This window comes from Apiospora kogelbergensis, assembly GCF_038363985.1.
Source record: "Apiospora kogelbergensis strain CBS 113332 chromosome Unknown utg000005l_segment0_segment0, whole genome shotgun sequence".
NCBI classification, from domain to species: Eukaryota; Fungi; Ascomycota; class Sordariomycetes; order Amphisphaeriales; family Apiosporaceae; genus Apiospora; species Apiospora kogelbergensis.
Genome location: NW_027117422.1, coordinates 2,435,049 through 2,456,104, shown reverse-complemented (window position 1 = coordinate 2,456,104; position 21,056 = coordinate 2,435,049). Strand labels below are relative to the sequence as shown.

Here is a 21,056-nt window from a genome sequence, read left to right as displayed (position 1 = left end):
CTACACAGGGAGAGGTATACGACCCAGAGGTCGCGCAATCGGGACATATAGTAGTAGTACAGTTCCAGATCCCCGGTGGCTTTGAATATGTCCATTCATCAGAGCACAACAGCCGACATTAAGCAGCAGTGAGACGAGTGACCGACTCAAAAGATGGCGAGTATGTTCGGCGGGCTGTGACAGAAATTAGCCAAGGCATTGAGATGATGTTCTTCTCTCCCCTTCTCCATCCCGCCCAGCAGGAGAAAGCAAGAGCGCTTACCTAGCAACACCACCCGGAACATTGCAAGGCTCGCTGCAGACGAAGAAGCTCCATCGCTTCTCTTCTCGGCACCGCCTCGCGAGCGCCTCGAGGTCAAACAGCTCCCCGATCGGGCACCCCCAGCCGCCGAGCAGGACCTCGTGGAGCAGCCAATCCTTCTGGGTGGGCCAGACCTCGAACGAGGGCTGGTCGCCCGCGACGGCCGAGAAGTTGTCCCAGATCCACCGGAGCACGGCCTCGTCCTGCTCGACGCCCCCGAAACGGTGCGGCATGACGTCCTGGTGCGCCCAGATCTCGTCGCGTGTCTTGGTCGCGTGGGTCTCCATGAAGCCTGCGAATCACATACCTTGTGAGTCTGTACGTCTTCTCATGCCAACGGTCACGGTCAAGTGTCACGAGAAGAAACACTCACCTGAGCGGATGAAGAGAATATCGCCGAATTTGACCTCAGTCCCCTGAGCTTCCAGGCAGGCTTGGAGGTCTGCCAGAGAGATCGAGGTGGAGTCAAAGGAGTCGTAGGCAGAGACCTGGCCGTCGGGCTGTGACGTCCTCCAGCCGTGGTAATCGACCAGTATCCCGCGCCCTACAATGCCCTGTTCCGACCATGCTAGTTTCAGAACGACGTGATTGCAGATTAGCAACAGTATGGCCAATTGGCGGACAGTGTTCGATAGAGAAAGAGGTTTCGGCAGCTGCTTACCTTGAATCCCGTTCACGGTGCTCTTCTTCCCTGCCTCCAGACCGCACCCATGGATCTGCTTCATGGTGACGCCGTTGTAGAACAGCTTCTCCTTCTGATACCCAAAATGGCGCAGGCCGTCCCACTGCGTCGAGACCTGCGAGTTGAAGGTCCAGACGTCGTCGTTGACGGTGGCGGGCGCTTTGGGGAACATGTCCTGGTGGAAGCGGGCGCGCTGGAAGAAGGATCGGTTCGACTGCGCGTCGAGGGGCCAATTGAGCGAGATCCTTCATGCAAACAAGCGGTTAGCCACCCACAGTCGGCCTGCATATATGCCCGCTATTTGTCTTGCTTATCGAGATCACCAACCTCTGTCCGGTCCTGACCTCGTTCCGCGCGGCGGCGGCCACTCGTTCATCCGTGAGACGGTTCAAGGTCCCGAGCTCATCATGATCCCCGTAAAGGCCCCAGGCCGAGTGATGCGGATCGCCATCCCGTAGAGGGAGGTCCTCGAATTCGGGGATGCCGTTGCTGTTTACTTTGATATTGGGAGTTGGAGGGGCCATGTTTACCCAGATGATACCTTTGGAATGCGAAGTGGGAGGGGAGCTGGATACATCCCAGAACATATACCGACCTGCCGGCCTGAGCAGTTTGACGACTGGGCCGGTACGCCTGCGGCTTCACCCTACTACGGCGAGTAGGTTCGTCATTGTGCACCATTTTGGAGACAGTACAGTACGAGGTATAACCTTGATCTTCTCTCTGCCCCCTCCCCTCCCCTCCCCCACCGACGAACCGACATCATTCGGGCAAAGATATAGCGAAGCGACGAAACCTCCACAACCAGCCACGTTTCGTTTCAACACATCGCAATAACAAAGGCACTGGTCCCACCAGATCGTGTCCATTGACTTAGTTGGCCAACTGATCGCACCAGGTGGGCTAATCGTCATCTCAAAGTAGTCTCTTACTAGCACAAGTTTATACCACTAAGCCTGAATTCATAGACCCGACGCCCAGCCTGCTTTTTTGGCCATGGCTGTGTATCATCCCAGCGTCAATAAGGCACAAGGCCACCTAGGTATTCGCCCTCCAAGCGCTGCTCCAAATCACCTAATCACGGCTAAGTGGTTTTGTTATTCATAATCTCCTGGTGATACCTATTTAAGGAACATCTCCTGTCCGTTCCCTCGGTTTCTTGATTTGTCGACGTGGTCAAGACCGAGCACCAAGTCATCTTCAACGGCGCCGCCTTGCTCGAACAGCACATCATCTGTCCCTGACATTAGCATCGTGTTCACCGAGACCGCAATGGGCAGCGTCTTACCGTCTTGAAGATAATACGTCTTCTTCTCATACTTCTTCCACGTGGCGAACTTGATCTTCTCAAAAGCCTTGCCCTTGATGCCTGTTCTCTTCTCGAGTCGCTTTTTGGTTTCCGAGAAAGGTTCGCCCTGCAGATGGTCAGCCCTCTCTCCCCCTCCACAAGCAGATATCACACAACCTATACATACCTCCTTAAGAAGGAACTTGAAAGGGATCCCATGCATTCTGCTCGGGTCATTCTGGAAGTGGACGACTTTGACGAAATCGCGCTCGTCGGCCTCCAGCTCATCGTCGGGTATCCGCTCGGCGATCACCTCTGTGTAGTCGTTAATGCTCAGCACCGGGTAATTGGCCGAGAGCTCCCGATGGATATTGTGGTTATGAATCTCGTAGACCCGTATCCGGCCGCCATCCTGCTCGTCCTTGATCTGTGCCTTCTTCGCAAAGGCCTGGATAAGATCCTCAACATGGCCTTGCTTGTTAACAAGGACATCGAATGTATCCTGATGACCGAGCTCGTTAACATACACACACGCGCGTAGGTGATTTCGCCAAATAATTCACTTACATCCTTTGAAATACCCTCGGAGAGCCATGTGACCTTGACATTCTTCTTGGTATCCAGCTCTGCAAGACTCATCTCCAGAACCTCGAAGAACAGTGCGTCAGATTTCGCCTGAGAGTTTGCGGCAAAGTTGCTCTGTGGGGTGAGGATTTGATGAAGAGTCTGGCTGAGCACACGTCGGACTGGCGTCTTTGGATTGCCAGTCGAGGCATTGATCGAGAAGAAGCGCAAGTGAGTGGGCTCCACCTTCAGTTTATGCGCAACACGTTCCGCCATTTGATCATAGGTGATGCGGCTGCTCAAGGTGAGAGAAAAGTCTTCATACTCCTTGTCGCAACGCGTCGGGTGAGGCCAGAACCTCACCTCCTTCTTCCAGTTCAAGAAGTCGTAGAACTCAGTAGCGGTTTCGTAGTGGTCCCACCTCTTGACACCGTCGTCAGATTGTTTGTCGCCGAGTCGTGGGATTTTTCCGAGGATGTCGCCAGGCGCCTTACGATCTGGCATCCGTTGGAAGCAAAGAACATCGCCATCCTGCAGCTCGGCTGCTTTCAAAGTCTGCTTAGCCTTCAGAGGCTCGATCATCGACGGCTTGATTTCTTCCCACATAGCCAACTGTTCGCCCGCGGGAAGCTTATCACCCCAGCCCATCTTCTTGCAGATTGCAGGCACCAATTCGTCAACCTTCTTCTCCTTGCTGGCATAAAGATGCCCAACTCCCTGCAATGTCTGCTTCTCAGCGTCAAAGCACTTGATGAACAGAAGTATTAGATCCGTCGTCTTGACAACAACGCCGTTGGAGTTGCTTTGGTAAGTGGGCCAGATAGCCTCACCCTGGTCATCAACCTCGTCAGCCACCTCCGCCCACACCCGAAGAGCATTATCCCGACTGGAGCTTGCAGTTCGTGTATATGTCTCTCCCACTGTGGGCTTGAGATCCATGATCGGTTGATCCGGTCGCGTGGTTTTGTTCTGTCGGTTGACCATTAGCCACAAACGGATGCGGCGTGGGTCTTGGTTAATATCCTCGCCGATAATACTGAGCACTTCCTCCATAGATGCCTTTTTGTTGATCTTGTAGGTTCTGGGCGCAGCCAGATCTACCTTCGCATCGCCATCAAAATGTGTCAGATCTGTAGACCCGTGGTGCTTGAATGTGTCCTCAGTCACGACCTTGACTATCTGGAAAAGATGCTGCTCTTCACGCTCCTTCCTCTTTGCTTCACGCGCGGCAGCCTCTTCTTCAAGTCTTTTTTGTAGATGCAGTGGGGAATCATCCTCACTGACGGGCGTCAAGACCTGGTCCAGACGAGACTCCCGAATATATACCAGCATGTAGGCACTCATCTGGCGCATGATGGGCGTCTTCTTCTGCGTCGAGCGCATCTGATTCTGACTTGATCGGTATTCGCCACCGTAGTTCTCTTCGAGCGTCTCTCTCATGGTGGCTCTGGTAACTTTGTCGTCGTCAAATTTATAGAACCAGCCGTCCTTATTGGGTTTTAGAAAGGCGTAGTAATGGCCTGCATTAAGATCGCCGCTGTGCACCAAGACACCGTGCAGCTTGTATACCCATGGCTCAGACACATCAGCGCCCTTTTCCAGGTATGGGGCGGCATCAAAGATATCAGGGAACTCGAATCGGTCGTTCACCTTCATCATAGCATCTCGTTGGATGTCGTACTCGAACCTTTTGAGGTGGAGGTGAAGCACATCGGGGAAGCTGGTGAAGATAACACCTTTGTGCGCGTCCTGGTACTTGGAAGTCATCGCCAGCCCAATATTTGTTCTCGCCATCCAGTGTTTCCTGCTGAATGTAGTCCTTGAAACTGTCTTGCAATGTCGGCATGCCGCGAACATTGAGTTGGATATCCCAAAAATCTTCGATACGGCTTGATTCGTAGTCCACATCAATGCAAGAAACATAAGTCTTGACCTTTCCACTCAGCATCTTGGGGAGAGCATCTTCGGCCGCGGTGCCCTTCATCCTCTCCTCCATGCGCTCCATGAGCTTACGGGACAGCTCTTGAACATCTTGCTGTTCAAAGATATGTCGTGTGTCCCAGCCGAAGGACTTGGTAAGCTCGTTCGTGCCGACAGCAGAGTTGGAGGTCTGCAGTTGATAGAATAGTCTCTGGAGGGCGTATGCGCTATTCATAATACTCTCGTCCTCGGCTGTGGGGATTTGATAAACAGCCTTGCGGGAAGGCGTTGGTAAAGTACAAGGACTGAAGTAGGGAGTTGAGATAGCAAGTAGCTCCCTGGTTCTTGAGACCAACAAACCCGGTTTCCTTCTTCGAATCGTAGTTGTTGAAGTTGTGCCATAGAACGCCGGTCTCGTCTTCGACCACCCGGACAAAAGCCGTAATGTTGGCCGACTCGTTCTCGCACAAGGGCTTGCCCGAGTTCTCCCAGGACACCTGGAACATTCGGCGCAGCTCAAGGAATCTTGTAAAACCCCAATCGCTTTCGTCCTTGGTGAACCGGTGATGTGCTGTGTGGTAAGTGAAGAGAGAGGGGTCATTGATGTTCCACATGACCAAGCCGAACTGTACGCAGCAGCTCCAATCATCGGGGATCTTGCTTGGGTCCTCGAAGCCATGCTCTAGGTAAACCGAGGCTTGATCAACGTTGTTACCAAATGGAAAGAGAAGGATTCGCCTGGATTGAGATTAGTTAAAAGGTCGGAGGGCAACACTCTGCGCGGCCAGCTCAACTGACCATGGAAAGCCGCCGGCTTGGAAGACGGGCCCATGTTCCCTCTTGGTGAGATTCCGCCAGCTCTCTATTGTCCATGTGCTGACGGCGTCGTCCAGTATTCTCGGTTCTTCGGGTAAAGGTGGGAGGACCATTTCTTTCATGGTCTCAACTGTATACACCAGTCAGTCTTACAACCGGAGCTTCTTCTGGCAGCGCATTTTCAGTGCCATGGTAGTAACATACAGTCTGTCGCAAGGGTAACATTCTCAGGTTTATCGACGTCCGCATCGAGGCTGTCAGGGTTGATGATTGTGACCTGCTCCTTCTCGTCCTCGGCGGGCTGAACGACATAGTCGTCCTGCGTGTCGATCATCATCTCGTTGGGAGAATGGATCTCGGGATCGTAGCTCTGTGAATTGGCTAGTCAGCACATGCAACGATGACCTGTGAAAAGGGCTAGTATGGTCTATAGGTGGTGATTTATGAAGCGACTCGGTCTCGGCAAATGACTTGGGTGCATGGGTTGCGCAACAATGCATCGCTCCTGCTTTATCGGGGTGTGCATTGGTTCCGATACTGGTCAAAAGTGGTGTAGGGAAGGAGCCAAGCGTGGTGGTGGTGGCGGTGGTAGAGGTTGCCGACAAGTGCGATTTGAAGATCTGGAGATTTCAAAGTCTTACCATGGCTGCGACGGGTATCTGTAGGCCTAGAGGCGTCGCAGTAAGGACATCAACGGGGGTCGGGTTCTTGTTTTCTTCTTGCTAAAAACAGCGTCTATTCAGGGAAGCCAAGCGGCTGGGTGAAGCTCCAGATGGGAATTCTCGGCCTCGAGGTCGTAGTTGGCGGGGTCGGATGCTCTGACGACAATGGATGATGAGAGACAGCAGTTGCGTCAACAGGCAAGAATGAAGAAGAAGAAGAAGTAGACAAAAGGTAAGATCGACCAGTTGCCTCTGTGCCAGAAAATGAGAAAAGGCAAGGGGTGTGGAATGGGACAAAAAAAAGAGGGAAATTGTAAGTAAGAGCACCAGAGCTGGCGATGTAAAGAATTGTTGTCCAAAGACGATCGCCCAGCAAAGGAAGCTTACAAGTTTGGTGAGGTGATGTGTGGGCTGAATAGATTGATTTGCGAAACTAGCAAGCAAGACCAGTCCGTGACAGTGACTGAATAAGGTCGCAGCAAGCAGGCAAGCAAGGTTGACTGACTGGCACTGAGCCGGATGTACGCATGTACGCATGTATGTATGTACGTCTGCTGGCTACTGGGTGCTGGGCTGGTGCCACTACGTAGCGTAGTGGGCTGTGACTTGTGGAGGCGGCATTGGAGCTTTTTTTTTGGGAGGAGGGGGGGCAACAGGCAGCGCCAGCTTTACGGCTTTTACGGGGCCTAACCTACTGCCAGGGCGGCCAGGGTGGCCAGGGCGGACCGGAGGCAGGAGGCTTGCTCCCCATCAGCCGTCAAGTAAATCTTATGTTGCGAACCACTCCGTCGCTGTTTTGGCGACGTTTCTAGCCATCCCAGAACCAGCTCTCCCAGGTTGCGTGACAGCCCAGTCGTGCGCTTACTTTGCTGGCTACGAGGTACCGATAGATTTGAAATACTGACACTCTGCACCGCGGCACCCCCCCACTTTTTCTCTAGCTTGGGAGGATGACGTCTTAATCGGAGACCTGGATAAAACAATACCTACCATTGGTATCGTTAACCGAGATGCCAGCGACCCAGGGAGACACCTTCTCTTACAGAAACAACTGACAATAATTGGCGACGCAGTGAGCGCATGACCGATAAAGAACCGGTGTTTGCTCTGGTGAGAGAAGACCCGTATAGGGGGCAGGATATGGGCAGGCAAGGGGCCGCCAGGGAAACGAATAACAACGACTACGTTGTTTCTCTGACATATGCTTTCGTTGTGAGATGGCAACGGGCTTTTATTCATCCTCCTTCCCGCACCAGGGTATATCTGGACGCTGAGAACCAATGCGTATACACACTTCACAGCCAACGCTATCATTACCATAATACTAAATAAGCCTGGAACCGACAATCCCACGCCATGTGCTTGGCTACAAGAGCAATCATATCATTCATGGAACGATGCCGCCTAGACGGAATCCATAGTAGCTCGCGTAGCAAGCTGCTCATTCTTATTTCCCAGCTTTGAGATCTGCAGAAATACATCGACCCCGTATCCCTCGAGGCTGTGAAGCTCCAGGCTGCCGGCCCAGTACTCAGCATATACCCTACTGAGGGGGAGCCCCATGCCCAGTCTCAAATTGGGTGGCCTGGCTGAGAGCGACGTGAGTGAACTGTCGCTGTAGCCGGAGCGGCCATCCTGAAGACCCGTGAAATTCCCGTCAACACGCAGCTCCTGCAGCGTGGCGGCCATGAGGGGGACTTGGGTCAGATTCTCGAGGCGCTGCCCGCTGTGTGGTCCTCGGCTGAAGGACCATAGGTAAGGGAGAATATCCCGGGGGATTCCACCGCCCTGGTCGGAGATCCGAACGATGACATGTTGTTGCGCCTCGCACAAAGTGACTTCGATCGGTGGTGGAGGCGGCATGTCCTTTTTCCCTTTATACTTCTTATGGTGATGGTCTATGACCGCCTGGACGGAGTTACGGAGAAGTTCCCCGACAATATACTCAAGATGGCTCAGAATATACGGGAATGCAGCCCCGAGATGCCCGTCGATCTTGATCTCGGGAATGACAACGTCTGGCGCATTGGCCGACCGAGCGAGTTCCTGCACAGCAGTGCCGCAGCGCTCGATGACATCTTTGGCCACACACTTGAGGAAAACTTCGCCAATGAATTCTTCTGACACCTTAGCACCCGGGGAGAACCAAGGTGAGTCGAAGGTTTCAGTCAGGGCGAGATGTTGTTCGGCAATGACTCTTCGAGATATCCTCTGGTGGTTTGTTGTTAGCACTGCGTCGTCGCATTGGGTAACAAGGGTTGAACCACATACTGATTTTAGTATCGTATTCATGAATACATCCAACTCTTCTTGTGGCATCAGCCCTCTGCATTCCAAGATGCCCATGGCTAACTTTGGTATCACGGTAAGATGCGCGCGTAGCATGCGAGCAATATCTTGGCAGAAACGTTCATTCTCGTCGAGCGTCTTGATCTCCTTGACTCTCCGAAACATGTCGAAAGCCGAGTAATATAAATCATAAACATCGCTAATATGAGGGTTCGTGACCACAACGTATGGAAGTCGTTGCATGTCTCGGAGCCGGTGGGCTATGCGGGTTGGTAGCTCGGTGCGCACATAATTCGCCGAGGAGAGGAGTCGCGACTCGGTCAGAGAGCGCCCAAAGACCATCAATTGCCGGAGGGAGATAGGGCGGGCTTCTTTAGCCACCCATCTAAGAGGCGCGCTCCGTCAGCCGATTTAAGACGTCATGAATGAAAAACAGCAGCGGCGACAGGAACGTACTCGTCGAGAACCTGAACAGGCCTCCATTTCGTGGTGGTCTGTATGCTGCGACTGGGAGGCCGTGTCGGGGACAAGGCAGTCGATTTTCTGCAGAGTGAAGCTGTTCGCAGAGCCGAGACTCTAGATGCTTTGGTCAGGCGGACGTGGACGGTCTTGGTGGCGTTTTGCACCGCGAGTGACAACATATCGAAGTTCCCATGCCACAACCAAGCAAGCTCTTGGAGCGGAGTGCGATGGTGTTATTATAACATGGGAAAGAAGTGGCTATAGCGACAAAAGTAGGGAGGGGGTTACAGATTCAAAGTATGCATCCATCAACTCTGGCAACCGGTCAAATGAAAGTGATGGGATGCCAAGTTGAGTGTGGTGCGATGACTTTCACAAGCTTGGAGGAGCAGCAGAGGAGCAGCAGAGGAGCAGTGAGGGCTGCACGGAGGAGGAGCAGACCTACCCCACACTGGACGAGGATTGGCTTGCGCTACGGCGCATGTACGGAGTGTACTTATCTTATCGATCCCCCGTCACCCGTGTCATGTCACTGCACATATTAGTAGATCTGTTGTGCATACCTAGTGTGGGCGGGCCGACAGCTGGAAGTATAACATGAACATTGGGTCGAGAACATACACTCGTCCACTGACGGCCGAGCATGACGAGGACGCGATGCCAGATGCCTGGAGGGCCTGGGCGTCAGTATCACGACCCACAGCCTGGCTGGATGCATGGCCAACAACACATACACACTTGATGGAGGTACGTACTCATGCTTGTATAGCTGTAATTGTCAGCTTCATCTTCTGCCCACTGCTAGATTTCAATCTGAAAATAAAAGGCGACAACCTTCCAGATACTCCCAAGAGGTTAAGCTAGTTCCAAAGCAGTAGCTCGCGATCCATAGTTGATAACTTGTGCGGGCGGGAGATGCGTAAGCTATACATATCCGTGATCTGGAATGATGGAATGCGACCTACCTAACAAAAAAAACCAGCAGTTCTTCAGTCACTCGGCGTGGAACGTGGCAACTAAACTTGAGTTCCTGCGTGGTCAAGGACGGCCTCGAAGCTGTGTTGTGCTAAATTTTCTGACCTTGAAGTGAGGAGATGCCACCAATCATCTCATCGATTCAAATAAAACTCCCGTGTCAACCCGAAGATCCTCCTGAACCACTTGGCAAGTTCGAAGGAATGTATACAGTCCAATGCAGTAGATTGGAAACCTGCAGTCTCTCACCTCCATATGCAAATAGGACGATAGAAACTATCAAATAGCGAGAACTCCCTTGGCAAATAACGTACCAATATAGATCGTGTACTTTGAATAACTCGACTTCCTTTCACCTATGGAAGTAGTATTCTAGCTGTGTGAAGGTGATGGGACGAGGACGAATTGTTTCTACATAAATGTATCTACTCGAGTATACTGGCATGTGCCCATCGTGTTATCACAATTTGGTCGTTATATCGAGCAACAAAGAATTACATCATTGACTAATAAAAAAACTAGCTTATCTCAAGAGAATATTTGGAAGTCAAAGTGACATCCATTAAAAAGGGGAATATCTCGGCTCGTTCAACACATGGTGGCTGGAATGCTGCACCGGGCCTGGGTGTACAATGAATAAGACACACCCATCACTGCTCTCCCACCAGAATCCTACTCTCATCTCGTCATATGAGCTGACTTGGCAGACACAATTAGCTCTTAAAGCACATCCATGAACCATCTCGGCCAGAGAAACAAGTCGGACTAAACCAGGTTTCTTTTCTCTTTCATAGTACGCCCAGCTCCACTGCCAAAACTGTATGATAGACAGATGCCACCTGTTTCTAGGCAACGCTCGTTATACTCGGGGAATATCTTGAAAAGGCGTGTTGGGGGTATAGTGGAACCAACAAGTTCTTAACGACGGCCGCTACGGGCAACGCTACCCTGCATAGACTCGAGCTCGTTCTCGAGCTGCTTGATCTGAGCGTGTGTCTGCTCAAGATCCTTGTTGAGACGATCGCGCTCAGCGATGAGCTTCTGCTCCCACTGTCGGAAACGCTGCTCCTCGACCTTGACTTGCTCGGTGAAGCGCTTGCGCAGGGCCTCCTCCTCCTCCTTGTACTTAGGGTTGTCCAACTTGCGGGGACGGGCCTCGCCAAACTTGCGCGTCTCCATTTGTTGCGCACGGTAAGCCTCATAGTGAAGCTCCTCAGTCGTGTGGATAAGATCCAGCATATGAGTCCGGATCAGAATCGATCGGAGCTTCTTGAAGTCACAGTGGTCTTCATTCTCCACCTCGGCCACGCCCCACGAGTATTGCCGGCCCTTCACGATACGCGCATCGCTGGTCTTGACGTCCTTCTCGGAACCGATGACAGCGAAAGGCATGGCAGTCATCAGGCTGCGAGCGTGCTGGGCAGCCGCCTCGTCATCCTCCTCGATCGGGGGCTGGTAAATCTTGATGCTCTGGGCCTCGATCACAGCTCGGATCTAATAGACAGATTAGTGAAATCTGTGGGGATGGGGGGGGATTGTAAGGCTATGTTATGTTACCTTGGCCTTGAACTTGGCCAGGTCAGCCGGGCTCAGGGTATCGGCCTTGGCAATGACGGGAATCAAGTTGACTCTAGAGCAGAGTCTCTTCATGACCTCGATATCGAGAGGCTTCAGGGTGTGGCCAGTGGGTCGGATAAAGTACAGGCAAGCGTGTACACGCAGGTCGATCTTGTCCTGGCGACGGGGCTGCTGCTCCTGGAGCATGTACGACTCATGCTGATCGTCGAGGAACTCGATGATGGGCATCCACGAATCTCGGTTGTTGACGTAGTCACCGAAACCAGGAGTGTCGATAACGGTCAGGCGGACTGTAGACAAATAATTAGGAACATGATCCAAGTGCTTTGGCGGTAAAGAAGTCCCGTACCCTTGAAGAACTTCTCCTCCAACTCGGCCTTTGTAATCTCGATCTCGACGGTCTTGTCGACCTGCTTCTGGTGGCGTCGCTTGTGATCGGCATAGTTCTTAATAGTTGTCGAAAACAGGGTGTTGATGAAAGTCGTCTTTCCCAAGCCGGACTCGCCAGCAACCTAGCGAAAAGATGCATAGTCAGTCTTCAGGACCGGGACAAGAGCGGCGCGCAACGCCCGCTTCGCATTCAACGTACCATGATGGTGAAGGCGGCACCTCGCTTTGCTACAATCTTGTGCCTCTGGTTGGGCAAATGGGCAATGCCCACAGGGCTAGCGGTTTCAGGAACTTGAGCAGCCATGACGACGTGGAATTGCTGATTCGTGTTTGGTTTGTGGTATCGCGACACCCGTGTTTGTGGTGTTGGAACGAGAGCGGTCGAAAGTGAATTGATTCAGGAGAAGACCGCAACTGGGTTGCAAGAAAGAGCGGGTCTGCCTCGTGTAATTAAAATGGCCAGACGAATGGGGAGCTTGTTTATGATTTGATGGCGGGGGGCAGGGAAGATGTTAACAACAACAACACAAGTCGTTGGTTCGTCGAGGGAGGGAGAGATTATTGATCAGGCCAGTAGGGAAATGGCGGACTTGGAAGAGTAGGGAGAAAAGGTGTCTTGGTTTCGTTTCCATTCAGCCAACGCATTTGAGCTGTCCGAATCCAAAGTGCCCCGACATCAACCTCCTCCCTCCTCCCCTTCTCGCGCGCGCTCACTCAATTCAGTCCAGTTACACCCAGTTTTGGCCGGGCTGGGGGAACGTTGTTTGGCCCGTGCCAACGACCCCTTTCCTTTCTCAATATGTACCCAGACTACTGCCCAGACCGCCTATCAGAGACGTTCGGGCAACTGCACTATACCGGAAAGAGCTATGGTCTGAGTTGGGGGAGGGAGTGCAGTGGAAGACCTGCTCTTCTCTCGATTGTTAACCTCCAACCCATTGCCCATCGAATTTTCGAACTGAACCCCTGGAACCCTTTCCGCTGCCCATGGCTCTTTGCCCCATACATACAGAGGTATAAATCAAATAACTGCAACAATACAGTCCGTGCATTTGATTAGATATCCGAATCCCCTGCCGCCAGCTATTCATTCGTTAAATCACTGTGACTCAAGACTTTAGGCAATTCACATTTTCCAAGTACATGCAACTGGTTTCATGCAATCGGCATAAGTCGATGCCATACCCTCTTGCCCTTCCTACAGGCAGGCCGTAGGTGCTAATAAGGTAGAACCATTTTTCGGAAGTGCCATGCAAATAAGTGGCGCCTCGAAAAGGCACACACTGCCGGTAGCGCTTCGTTTCGTTCCGTTCAGCAAAACCGACAAGGATAGGCAGAAGTACCTTATCTCATGTACATATACCGAGTACTCCAGCTAGAGCTGAACAATCAATGCTTATCGCCCGATAAGAAACAAAAAGTTCAATTGCCCGTAACATTTTCGACGCCGATAACGACGCTTCTCATGATATTGGCAGAAGAGCCAAGCGATTCGCGACAATGAAGACTGATTTCAAGGTACGTTCTCCGTCTCGCTCTATGAAGGCACCGAGGCATACTAACGATTCTTGCGCTTCAGTTTTCCAATCTGCTGGGCACTGTCTACAGCCAGGGCAATCTTCTATTTTCCCCAGATGGCACATGCCTCTTCTCACCTGTGGGAAACAGAGTCAGTGTATTCGATCTGGTCAAGTAAGCGAACCGCAACGAATGTATACTTTCGGGCTGCAATATTAACAACAACATTAGCAACAAATCGCATACCCTCCCATTCTCTCATCGCAAAAACATTGCCCGCATCGGCCTTACACCGCGGGGTAATCTACTCCTATCCGTCGACGATGAAGGTCACGCCATCTTGACCAACGTGCCCCGGCGCGTTCCCCTCTACCACTTCTCGTTCCGGTCGCAAGTTACTGCCCTGTCCTTCTCGCCCTCCGGTCGCCATTTCGCAGTGGGATTGGGGCGCAAGATCGAAGTATGGCAAGTTCCTTCAACTCCGGACGCGAATGCCGACGGCATGATGGAGTTCGCACCTTTCGTACGCCACCACACACACACCGGCCATTCCGATGACGTCCGCTACATAGAATGGTCGAAAGACTCCCGCTTCTTCTTAACTGCATCCAAGGACTTGACTGCACGTATATGGAGCTTGAATCCTGAAGATGGCTTCGAACCGACCGTTTTGTCAGGGCACAAGCAGTCTGTCATCGGCGCATGGTTTTCTAAGGACCAGGAAACAATCTATACAGTTAGCAAGGATGGCGCAGTCTTCGACTGGCAATATGCACGGAACCCGAATGCCCCTCCGCCTGAAGATTCCGACGACGAAATGGAGGATGACGACGCGGGGATGCGCTGGAGGGTGGTGAAGAGGCATTACTTTATGCAAGGAAGCGCGAGCGTGAGATGCGCCTCGTTTCATGCAGAATCCAACCTTCTGGTCGCGGGCTTCTCTAACGGTCTTTTCGGCCTCTACGAACTACCCGATTTCAATACCATCCACACACTGAGCATATCACAGAACGATATAGACTTTGTCACAATCAACCAGAGCGGCGAATGGCTGGCTTTTGGCGCCTCTAAGCTGGGTCAACTACTCGTGTGGGAGTGGCAGTCAGAATCCTACATCTTAAAGCAGCAGGGCCATTTCGACTCCATGAACTCGCTAGTATACTCCCCCGACGGCCAACGGATCATTACCACGGCCGACGATGGCAAGATCAAAGTTTGGGATGTCGAATCAGGCTTTTGTATCGTCACTTTTACCGAGCACTCGAGTGGTGTCACGGCTTGCGAGTTCGCAAAGAAGGGCAATGTCCTTTTCACATCGAGTCTGGACGGTTCAATACGCGCCTGGGATTTGGTGAGGTACCGAAACTTTAGAACCTTTACGGCGCCTAGTCGACTGTCATTCTCTTGCATGGCCGTTGACCCAAGTGGTGAAGTCGTGGCAGCAGGCTCTCTAGACTCTTTCGATATTCACATCTGGTCTGTGCAGACCGGTCAGCTTCTCGACCAGCTTTCCGGCCATGAAGGGCCTGTGTCGTCTTTAGCATTCGCGCCAAGCGGAGACCTCCTGGTCAGCGGCAGCTGGGACCGTACAGCAAGGATATGGTCTATTTTCAACCGTACGCAGACTAGCGAGCCTCTACAGTTGCAAGCCGACGTACTGGATGTCGCCATCCGCCCCGACTCTGCGCAACTCGCTATATCTACTTTGGATGGTCAGCTCACTTTCTGGTCCTTATCGGAAGCCGAACAACTATCCGGCCTGGATGGTCGTCGTGATGTATCGGGAGGTCGCAAGCTTGCAGATCGCAGAACTGCTGCTAATGTATCTGGTACTAAGAGCTTTGCCACGATCCGCTATAGTACCGATGGTAGCTGCCTGATAGCTGCTGGTAATAGCAAGTACATCTGCCTGTACTCAGTGAGCACGATGGTGCTTCTGAAGAAGTTTACCGTCAGTGTCAACCTGTCGCTTTCTGGGACGCAGGAGTTCCTGAACAGCAAGCTTCTTACCGAGGCTGGGCCCGAAGGCCTTCTGGATGATGAGGACGACGCGTCAGACCGTGAGGCACGCAAAGACAATACCTTGCCAGGTTCCAAACGAGGCGATCCCGGGTCCCGGAAGGCCGTACCAGAAGTGAGAGTCACCAGCGTGGGCTTCTCGCCAGCTGGCAATGCTTTCTGTGCCGCTTCAACCGAAGGCCTCTTGGTCTACAGCCTTGATAACGACGTCCAGTTCGACCCCTTTGACCTCAATATGGAAATTACGCCAGCCTCGACTTTGGCTGTACTGGAGACGGACAAGGACTACCTTAAGGCCTTGGTCATGGCGTTCCGTCTCAATGAAGCCAATCTGATCAAGCGAGTCTTCGAGGCGACGCCGTACCCTGATATCCCTCTGGTAGTGGAGCAGTTCCCAACAGTCTACGTGTCGAGATTACTACGCTTCGTGGCAACCCAAACGGAAGAGTCGCCTCACATGGAATTCTGCCTCCTTTGGATAAAGGCCCTGATGGATAAACATGGCAAATGGCTTGCAGCTAACCGGAGTAAAATCGATGTTGAGTTGCGTGTGGTCGCCAGGGCCATGGCCAGAATGCGAGATGAGATCCGGCGGTTGGCGGATGAGAATGTGTACATGGTGGACTATCTGCTCGGCCAGGCTGAGAGTAAGAAGCAAGATGCAAGCGCTACCCAGGCGATTGTGGATGGCGAAGATACCCCGATGAAACTGTTGACGGCAGGCGGAAGCAAGACACTGGCCGATGTTCTCCAGCAGGAAGAGGAAGTGGTTTCGGAGGATGAGTGGATTGGCTTGGACTGAGCACGTCGTGCTTGCGGACTTGTTACGTTCAAAGACTAGGAAAGCAGTGCGTGCCATCACCAAATCGCAGCCACCAGATTTGGATATCAGAAGAGTCATCCTGGGACAACGGTTTTGCTGAATGAGATGGTCTGAACCCTGAGCTACTTTCCGAGACACTCGGTGGACACACTGCCGGTGCCCTACCCATGCCTGCATGCCATGCCACATGGCGCGTGGATGGCAATCATTTCAGAAGAAGCGATAATACTTGGCTTCGATTGTATAACATGGGCGGTCACAGTTGGGGGACGGCTGTCTTGAAATTGCCATTGGTAGCCAACCGTTTATTTGCCCCCAATACAGCGGGTTGGTAATACAGGCTAGAACTGGTCTATCTGTACTCAGCTTTTATCAATATATGTCTGACAACGAATTCCAAGTCGTTTCTAATGCGACTAACGTGCCTCATGGTATAGGAATATGCGAGGCTATTTGGTGCATACTGGCGCCGATGCATTTCCACCTTTGGCAGCATCGGCAGTGGCCACAAGCCAGCCAGCCAGCCAGCCAGCCCGCCCGCTTACATTCGTATTTGTTGCCTTGCCACATCAGTTTGAGTCACCTATACTTGCCCCAAAGTACTTACTTACTGCAGCTTGCCAACCATTGAGTATCCACCCTGCCTACTACACCTCTACAGTATGATTAAGTATGACGACATTTGTTCATGAGGGCTATGTGACTGCAGTGTTTGCTATAGAAGGCTAACTCAGCTCAGGCAAAGCACTTCTAGGCAGCCACCCCGCCGAGGGTGTCCAGGAGCCCTCTTCTACGGCATGTAGATGCAGATCGTAGGTAGGTACTCCGTATGCATGCATGGTATGGGTTGACCGAAGAACACACACAGCATTATAGATAGATGACAGTGAATCGGCGTGAGAGCCGACTGCTGTTGTCCCTGCTATTTGTCACAGTTCACACCACGCTCTGGCACTATCTGCACTCGCCACTGCAAGGGTTGCTTTATGTTTTATAATCATACAAAACATACATAGCCTGTGTAAGAAAAGAGTCTTGGTTTTAGTCGTCAGAAGTGGTCATTTGCGTCGCAACACACCCCCTGCCTTGAGAGGCTTCGTAGGCCGCAGCTGCCTAGCAGCTATTCTTTTGCCTGGTGGTGTTTACGATATACTGTCGCTACTATTTATTCTAGCCTCTACCAAGTTTTCTTCCATGAAGCTTTAACAAGTAAGCAGTCTCCCATCCCAAAGATTTGAGAGACTATTGTTTTGTAGACTCGGATAGAGTCGCTCGTAGTCGGAGCCCGCACCCAGAACTCGCTGCTACTTACGAGACGGCAACGTGATGGACATGCAATCCCTTCTCCGCGGTGTCCTTCCCACCATGTCTTCCAATGCCACAGCAGCAGCGGCCGCCGCCGAGAACGGAACGAGTGCACATCACTTTCAGCTCGAGAGTCTTCTCCCCATGCTGGGACTGCGAAGTCTGCTGCCCATGTACGGGCTCGTGGGGACCTTGCTCGGCATCGACCCGACCTTCATCCTCACGGCCTTCGGCGCCGTGTGGGCGCTCAACAAAGTCGCCCGGCAGCTTTACAACACCATCTACGCCATCACCTCGGAGTACTTGATGTGCACCATACACATTAGCAGCACCGACGACATGTACATACATCTCATGCGGTGGCTCGCGGCCCAGCCTAGGATGACGAACTCGAGGTCGCTGACGGCCGAAACGGTAGGAAAGACGGCCTGGGAGGATGAGGACGACTCGAATGTGTCGAGGGATCAGACGGGGTCTACCTCAACTTTTCCAACCAAGAAGCCAAATCTGTAAGTCGTTCCGGTATCAAGGACCATCTCTTGTTTCCGACTGACTCTTGAATAGCCACCTCGCTTCGTCCCCCGCCATAGGACTTCACAATTTCTGGTGGCGAGGTGTCTACTACCGCTTACATCGCAAACAGGAATCCGTCTTCGACGACGGCGCGGCGTCTGGTTTCACCACTTTCAAGGACAGAGAAGACCTGATTATATCCTGCCTGGGCAGAAACCCAGGTAAGTTTGTTGCTATAAGGCCAAAAGGTTTCGCCTAGGGGCGCAGTTTGCTGATCAAAGTCCAGAACCCCTCAAGTCTCTTCTGAAGCATGTCAAAGAGTCGTACTACAACGGCCACCACGCCAGAACGATAGTCAAACGGCCTAGCCCAATGAATCTGCGGCGATACGGCGGCCGCAACTGCTGGCAACAAGTCGCCGATCGTCCCATTCGTGACATGAGGACCGTCGTGCTCGACAAACATCAGAAGATGCGAGTTTTGGCTGACATCAATGAGTACCTGCACCCCGCCACTCCCCGTTGGTATGCAAACAGGGGCATCCCACTGCGCCGCGGCTACCTGTTCTACGGGCCGCCTGGCACCGGCAAGACGTCTCTGTCTTTTGCTCTGGGTGGCGTGTTTGGCCTGGACATCTACGTCATCTCTCTTCTCGAGCCTACGCTCACGGAGGAAGATTTAGGCGCTCTCTTCAGTTCCCTACCAAGACGCTGCGTTGTTCTCCTCGAGGATATAGACAGCGCAGGCCTGCGACGGCCTGTCGATGGCCTAGCGAAAGAAGAGGCGGAGAAGAAGGCAGATGGCGAGGGCAAGGAGAGGAAAGAAAGACAAGGAAGCCGCCTCCAGCGATTGGAAGGTCAGCGACTTGGCCAAAGCCTTAAAGAAGGAGTCAAGCAACGACGACAAAAAGGGCATCTCGCTCTCTGGGCTGCTGAACGCCATCGACGGCGTGGCCAGCCACGAGGGCCGCGTCCTGATCATGACAACGAACGTGCCCGAATCCTTGGACGAGGCCTTGATCCGTCCCGGCCGGGTTGATCTGCAAGTTGGGTTCACCAACGCGACCCGGGAGCAGGCCAGGGAGCTCTTCATCCGCATGTACGAGGCGGACCAAGGTCGGCGCCAGCACGCCTCGAACGGCGCCGCGGTGACCTCCAACGGCAAGGATCCTGTCGAGGCGAAGCTCCTCGGTGAAGACCAGGCTGCCGGCCCCGAAACACAGAGCGCCATGAACACTGGCGATCTGGACATCTCGGTGGAAGAGCTTCCAGAGATCGCCGAACAGTTTGCGGCCAAGATCCCCGACATGAAGTTCTCGCCTGCCGAGATCCAGGGATACCTTCTCAAGCGCAAAAAGCATCCCCTCAAGGCGGTTGAGGAAACTGACAAGTGGGTTGAGGCCATGATCCAACAGAAAGCTTCGAAGTCGAAGGTCTTACAGGTCCAATAGATGGGTGTCTGTGGTTATGAAGTTCACTGGGGGAGGCTGTAATGTTTACGCTTCACGAATCCCCTTGACTAGCACATTTGCATTATTCAGATAGAGTGCATGGTAGGTTACTGCATGATTGAATAGAACGACTCTAGTATTGCAATCTGTTTTAGGAGTAAAAGTCTTCATCCAACGCCAACGCTATTCCTAATAGCCAACACCGTGTGGAATCCCCAAAGTAAACTAAACTACCCGCCGCTCCTCAATCGTCCGCATCGCCATCATGGGGAGGACAGCCGGCGACAACGCAAGCGCAAGCCCTCTCGCAGGCCGGGTCGGAGGCGATGACGGTCATGCCCCCAGTGCAATACGCGTCGTTCCACTTGCAGCCGTTGCAGTACAGATCGACGTTGCACTTGGACCCCTTGGGCCGCACGGATATGATCTTGAACGCGCGCCCCAGACGCGGCGTCCCCGATGAGACCGTATCCGGTCCATGCGGCGGCCGTCCTCCGTCTCCCCTGGTCCCGGCCCTGATCCTGGCCCTGGTTCTGGGTTCCGTAGGAGCCGGTCCACCATCGGCTTCCCCCACCCCGGTCTCCGGGAACCCAGTTGCCGGTCACCCAGGGGGCTGGGCGAGAACCGGAGTGACGATAGCGGATGTGACGAGTATCAAAGCCAAGAGCAAGCTGCCGAAAGAATGTCTTGCAATCACCGCCGTCGCCGCGGTCATCGTCACCAACCGCCTTGCTGTGGTAACTCGGCTGGGGTTGACCCTTGCGATAGTGGGTGGGCAGGCAACAGACGTTTTTGTTATTTATATATATATATATTCGACAGCGAAGGTACGCAGGTGTGTTAATCTGAAACCGGTCTGCGCTCAGGATAAAGAGTTGCAAGTAATTGGGGATGTGTCGGAACCTTTGGAGATGTCGAGACGGACAGTGAGATTTTGTCTCCTGTCAGCGCAGCCACACTGCCTCAGCCATGCAGCCAAGCAGCAGTAGGTCGGTTGAGAGGCGTCCTGTTAAGCCTGTAGACGCCTCCTTACAAGATTTGATTTGAGGGAGATCGTCGCGCGGTTCACCAATAAAGCTCGGGAATAAAGGGGCAAATCATTGCAAACCTGGATTTGGAAGAAAACCAAGCAGAAGGGGAACGACCTATCCCGGGCACCTTGCTTTAATGAAGGCTCGTGTTCAACGACATAAAGCTCGCTTACCTCGATTCATAATACCAACGTAGCTGACAAGCTGGCAAGCTGACAAGCTGACTGCGCACTGCGCCCCATTGCAACCCTTACACCTCATTGCCTATCTTTACATAGCAGTGTAGTACGTGGTGGCAGTGCATACCTCAGCGTCCTCTACCCGCCTGCATGCCAATCAACATCCAATCATGTCTACAACCCGGCCACATCAACTACGCGATCCAAAGCTGCATTTTGGGGGCGAAAGCGATTGTTAGTTTATGTGAATAACTGCCAAAAGATTCTTCAGAACCTGTACCTAGCTGTGCC

General features: G+C 52.7%; 7 protein-coding genes across 7 annotated transcripts; 3 read left to right on the top strand and 4 right to left on the bottom strand.

Moving 5' to 3' along the window:
• Positions 1-146: 146 nt before the first annotated feature.
• PG998_007388 (uncharacterized protein) lies at positions 147-1,507 on the bottom strand (the record flags this gene model as incomplete). The annotated part of the gene is made up of 4 exons (XM_066874204.1): positions 147-174; positions 263-593; positions 675-1,228; positions 1,311-1,507. 4 exons carry the CDS (start codon positions 1,505-1,507, stop codon positions 147-149), a joined length of 1,110 nt encoding a protein of 369 aa, XP_066730149.1.
• A 597-nt stretch (positions 1,508-2,104) lies between these two features.
• On the bottom strand, positions 2,105-6,215 carry PG998_007387 (ubiquitin carboxyl-terminal hydrolase; the record flags this gene model as incomplete). The annotated part of the gene is made up of 9 exons (XM_066874203.1): positions 2,105-2,217; positions 2,272-2,398; positions 2,459-2,773; positions 2,839-4,522; positions 4,572-5,060; positions 5,116-5,493; positions 5,554-5,701; positions 5,776-5,941; positions 6,213-6,215. The coding sequence occupies 9 exons, from the start codon at positions 6,213-6,215 to the stop codon at positions 2,105-2,107; spliced, it is 3,423 nt and encodes a 1,140-aa protein (XP_066730148.1).
• Positions 6,216-7,637: 1,422 nt separating this feature from the next.
• Positions 7,638-9,163, bottom strand: PG998_007386 (pyruvate dehydrogenase kinase; the record flags this gene model as incomplete). Its single annotated transcript, XM_066874202.1, has 3 exons — positions 7,638-8,444; positions 8,505-8,907; positions 8,979-9,163. 3 exons carry the CDS (start codon positions 9,161-9,163, stop codon positions 7,638-7,640), a joined length of 1,395 nt encoding a protein of 464 aa, XP_066730147.1.
• Positions 9,164-10,877: 1,714 nt separating this feature from the next.
• PG998_007385 (cell division control protein 12) lies at positions 10,878-12,231 on the bottom strand (the record flags this gene model as incomplete). The annotated part of the gene is made up of 4 exons (XM_066874201.1): positions 10,878-11,453; positions 11,517-11,827; positions 11,887-12,049; positions 12,127-12,231. The coding sequence occupies 4 exons, from the start codon at positions 12,229-12,231 to the stop codon at positions 10,878-10,880; spliced, it is 1,155 nt and encodes a 384-aa protein (XP_066730146.1).
• A 1,196-nt stretch (positions 12,232-13,427) lies between these two features.
• Positions 13,428-16,266, top strand: PG998_007384 (periodic tryptophan protein 2; the record flags this gene model as incomplete). Its single annotated transcript, XM_066874200.1, has 3 exons — positions 13,428-13,445; positions 13,507-13,619; positions 13,677-16,266. 3 exons carry the CDS (start codon positions 13,428-13,430, stop codon positions 16,264-16,266), a joined length of 2,721 nt encoding a protein of 906 aa, XP_066730145.1.
• A 1,347-nt stretch (positions 16,267-17,613) lies between these two features.
• On the top strand, positions 17,614-19,555 carry PG998_007383 (uncharacterized protein; the record flags this gene model as incomplete). The annotated part of the gene is made up of 4 exons (XM_066874199.1): positions 17,614-18,101; positions 18,157-18,326; positions 18,392-18,864; positions 18,905-19,555. 4 exons carry the CDS (start codon positions 17,614-17,616, stop codon positions 19,553-19,555), a joined length of 1,782 nt encoding a protein of 593 aa, XP_066730144.1.
• A 326-nt stretch (positions 19,556-19,881) lies between these two features.
• PG998_007382 (uncharacterized protein) lies at positions 19,882-20,399 on the top strand (the record flags this gene model as incomplete). Its single annotated transcript, XM_066874198.1, has 2 exons — positions 19,882-20,292; positions 20,391-20,399. The coding sequence occupies 2 exons, from the start codon at positions 19,882-19,884 to the stop codon at positions 20,397-20,399; spliced, it is 420 nt and encodes a 139-aa protein (XP_066730143.1).
• Positions 20,400-21,056: the final 657 nt, after the last annotated feature.